General features: G+C 31.0%; 1 protein-coding gene across 1 annotated transcript; it reads right to left on the minus strand.

The window, feature by feature from the left end:
* Positions 1-250: 250 nt before the first annotated feature.
* On the minus strand, positions 251-2318 carry LOC134684071 (cystatin-A2-like). The gene is made up of 3 exons (XM_063543360.1): positions 2171-2318; positions 1220-1321; positions 251-457 (listed from the first exon to the last, which is right to left on the minus strand). Exons 1-3 carry the CDS (start codon positions 2255-2257, stop codon positions 338-340), a joined length of 309 nt encoding a protein of 102 aa, XP_063399430.1. The 5' UTR covers positions 2258-2318; the 3' UTR covers positions 251-337.
* Between the last annotated feature and the right edge of the window lie 2138 nt (positions 2319-4456).

The raw sequence follows: 4456 nt of genomic DNA on the forward strand, positions 1-4456 counted from the left end.
AAGAACACATATTAATATGTAAGTATTTGACAGTTCGAGAAAAGGTTATTTCACAACAATACTGAACTCCGAGGAAAATTCAAAAAGAAAAAGGCCCTATCAAAAGGCAAAATCAAAACCTCAAACACATCAAACAAAAGGATAACTATCATATTCCTGACTACATATTATAGAACGCCGAAATAAGTTTACGCCCGTCACATGATTTGCACATATGATGAAGCAAACAAAATTTAAAAGTTGCATTTTATTATAAAATTTGTTACAATAAGGCGTACATATATAGCAGATTAAATTACATAAAATCAGTCAATAGGAGTAGCTCTATTAAGATTTCTCATTCGGTTGGAATCGGTTGAATGACTTTACATTTCACTAGCTCTAGCTGTCCTTGTCCAGGTAGAGGTTGATATATTCTTAGTAGAGCATACTGAGTCTCGCTACTTTGTATTCTCACCTACAAAATAATAGAAAGTGTTCATCTAGTTCACAATGATTAACAGAATATAGTATGTTTTATGATCATAAGGAAATACATATTAAAGATTAATAAAATATTTGCGAAACCCTTTAGTGATACGGAAAAAATTCAGCCTTTTATGTTGCACTGAATAAACAGTAATTTTCTACTACATGATACATTTGATAGCTAAATCAGTGTTTGATTGGTTGAGGCCATTCCACGTGACACTTAACAAAACTTCAAATTCCCCTCTCAACGTCGGGACTTGTACGTAAACGTTGGACAATACTAGTGGTTACCTTAATTAATTTTTGGAACGTTTTTTAATGGCGATAGAAAGTCGCTATCGTTTTCAAAATTATTTAAGACGTAAAATAAAAACTAAAATAAAAGATAATTATTTTTTTATCAATACTGTTTTTTATGTCGAGTTTAGTTATGAAACAAATTGTGAAGAAACATGAATGTAAATAAATGTTGTAAATTCAGATACTTAGTAGTAAACAAATGAAAGGCAGTGAAATAAAACATTCATTTACCTTGGCCCAGGGAGATTTCGTCACCCTCAGACTCAGCCCTCCAGAAATATGCATTTTATCTAGTAAACAAATCTTCATATCTCAATCAAACAAGGGGAAAATGTATTGCAAAAGATGTCATAGGATATACTTAAGTAAATACTTATTCCAAAATATATCCGAACTAAAGCCACTTTTACATTAGTTCAATAATTAATTATTCATTTTCCTATCCAACCTTTACAACGTAATTCATTCCTGCTACACGTTGACTTCGGTAAGTAAGCGATGTGACCTGAAGATCTTGATCATTCAAAGCTGCCCTCACAAGTGATATCATCTGCAATGAACACGAACCAACGTTTACGTTTTATATATATATATATGTGTATTCAATAGCAATCGAACGATAAATTAATCATTACTTTTACTTTATTTTTTATGATATCCTTTTGTCGTGGCTCGGTACATATACATTCCACCATTTTGTTATTGTGTTGCGGTAATGTTTTAGGTTCTTATCTTTCATTTAGTATGGACAACAGAAACACAGAAGCAAGTAAAACACTATTGAAATACACCGTTACTGTATGCAATCTTTCAGCACTCATATTGTTAGTTGTACTTCATAGTAAACGTTCTACAACAAAGGCATGAACGAGTCAATAAAATACTAACTCGAGAGTTTAGAATGAATAGTTCAAATAGTTCGCTCTTTTCAAAGTTATACTTTTACGAATTCTTAAAGCATCAACATCACTTAAAAGAAACATGTTCAATGTAACATTAACGGTACCACTTTTTCAACACCAGATGCCCATTTCGACAATACTTTTCTGTTCAGTGATGCCAAATATTTGAAATCCTTATTTAAGATATGAAGAGCTTGTTAACCAAAAATGAAAAAAGTATAACCAAATTTAACCCATTGGTACTTGAGATTCCTTATGAATTATTTTTTCAGTTTTTTTTATGTAAATGACCTAATTTTAATTTTAAATATGGAAAACAGTATGGTAAAAGCAAAAATCGTGACCATAACTAAGATATATTTCTTTCTAGACTTTCTGAAAGTACTATAATACAATAAGATAGTTTGTCTTTCGTTAAAAAAATTATTAAGATTTAAAATATTTGAAATTGTACATATGTACAAAAAAAATAATAATACAGTCATTTAATCACTTACCTGTGGATTGTTATCTACTAAAGCTTGTATGTCTGCATCACTACGTAGTTCTGGGCCCCAGCCGCCTATATTTAGGGGTTTTGCCATTTGATACTTGTTAATAAATTGCGATGCATTCCTTTCCCTTTTCTTTTAAATATACGCTAACCTTAACTTTGCGCATGTCAGTAAAGCAGTGTTACGGATGGTTAAATAGGCAGTTTTATTTTGGGATTTTCCAATTTCATATTTATGTCTTATTGGAAAATTTGTTTTCTATGCATATACAGGAAATGGGATTTTACGACAATGGGACAGTAACCAAGCATCAAAACTACGTCTAGATGCCAACACAAATGTACAGTCTTTGTTAATAAAAAGTAAAGGTTCTAATGAATACAATGTTGGTTCGTATTATTTGATGATTATTTTGTATTATGTTTGAAATGTCTTATACTTCTTAAATGTTATCTTAATCTTTTAACGTCAATAAAATAACTGGAATTAAAATATATTAGAAACAAGACAAAACATACCATTTTAAGATGAGCAGGATGTATAAATATGCAGTCACGTCCGATTCGAAGAGACAAGTACGTAACACTACATATTCTGCTCTTTTTCACGCTCTCTCCACATCGATTTTCTTCCTGTAAAAATACATTTACTTTCAAGTGGCAGTCAAAACCCTCGCCTTAAATCCAGATCGAACCAGTTTGAAAATTCTACTTATATTACGTTCTGACTATATATTTAACAAAAATGCTACTGAACGGTAAGCAAACAACAACTAAGCACTGAATATTTTTAATACTACATTTTAAGTAAATACTAGAATCACATTCGCAATGTAAGAACCACAACTCTAGAAAAAAAAAGATATTTTGTTTCCGTTTTCAAACTTGTTGAACCTATTTCTGAAATGAATGAAAATGTATACAAGTATCGAATAATCATAAACCCAGCCAAAAACATACGTCTTTTAAAAGATCGTTTCAAATACGTTAATACATTTTTAAGTAGAAAATGTACAAGCTTGATATGTTGCGATGCCTCATAATATAAACTGCTACCCTATCGCTTGCTTCTAATTTCATTTTCTGTTCAAGAATTTTTAGACAATTATGTATATGATTAACATATAAATAAACATCGCGCAGCACGATTTACGACTAACAAAAGGAAAGTCCAATATTGCGTTTTTTCGGCAATACTTTTAATCACACTGATTACAATTAAAGTCATAAGCTGAATTTTGTCTGGACCAAAAGACACAGGTTGATCGATTCATTGAAGACAGTACTAGTATTAAACAGAGGTCATAACTGAATCTCTACCTATCTTACAGACAACGCCATAGGTTTAATATAGAAGTCTTGAATTTCTTACATCTTACCAATCCTAAATTTATTCTACGAAAATACTTCAACTCACACCAAGTTCATATATGCAGGATTAATGTTTCACAGACTGCAAGGAAAACAAATAATTCTTCTTATTGTTTTTGTTCATTTAGAAAATTGTGATGTTTTCAGATTTGTTCGTCTTAGTCAAATAGTTATATACTTTAATCTATGACACATACTTGTTAGAAATATAAATTATCAACGTATGATACAAACAACCTCATTTTCACAGTAACATATAATGATATTATGATATTAAAAATGTAGTATCTGAAAATTCGCATTCGAAGATAATCGTAGCTAAAATGATTTAGTTTATTTATGTTTGTGTCGAAAGTACTGTTATTGGTGTGGAATAGAATTTTTATGCTTGAGTTAATTTTCAAAATCATGCAAAAGTGAAGTTTCAGTCATCTGAAGCCATTGATGATTGGGTCGCAGGTTTAGAAATATCATGTTAGAACCTATAAGAACATAAAATATGACACTGAATTTGGTTTATTTAAAGATTAATATTATTAGATATAGGAAGATGTGGTGTGAGTGCCAATGAGACAACTCTCCATCCAAATAACAATTTAAAAATTAAACCATTATAGGTTAAAGTACGGCCTTCAACACGGAGCCTTGGCTCACACCGAACAACAAGCTATAAAGGGCCCCAAAATTACTAGTGTAAAACCATTCAAACGGGAAAACCAACGGTCTAATCTATATAAACAAAACGAGAAACGAGAAACACGTATATATTACATAAACAAACGACAACTACTGTACATCAGATTCCTGACTTAGGACAGGTGCAAACATTTGCAGCGGGATTAAACGTTTTAATGGGCCCAAACCTTCTCCCTTTTTCTGAAACAATAGCATAACATCACAACATATAAAAACATACGAT

Source organism: Mytilus trossulus, chromosome 9 (genome assembly GCF_036588685.1).
Source record: "Mytilus trossulus isolate FHL-02 chromosome 9, PNRI_Mtr1.1.1.hap1, whole genome shotgun sequence".
In the NCBI taxonomy this organism is placed as follows: Eukaryota; Metazoa; Mollusca; class Bivalvia; order Mytilida; family Mytilidae; genus Mytilus; species Mytilus trossulus.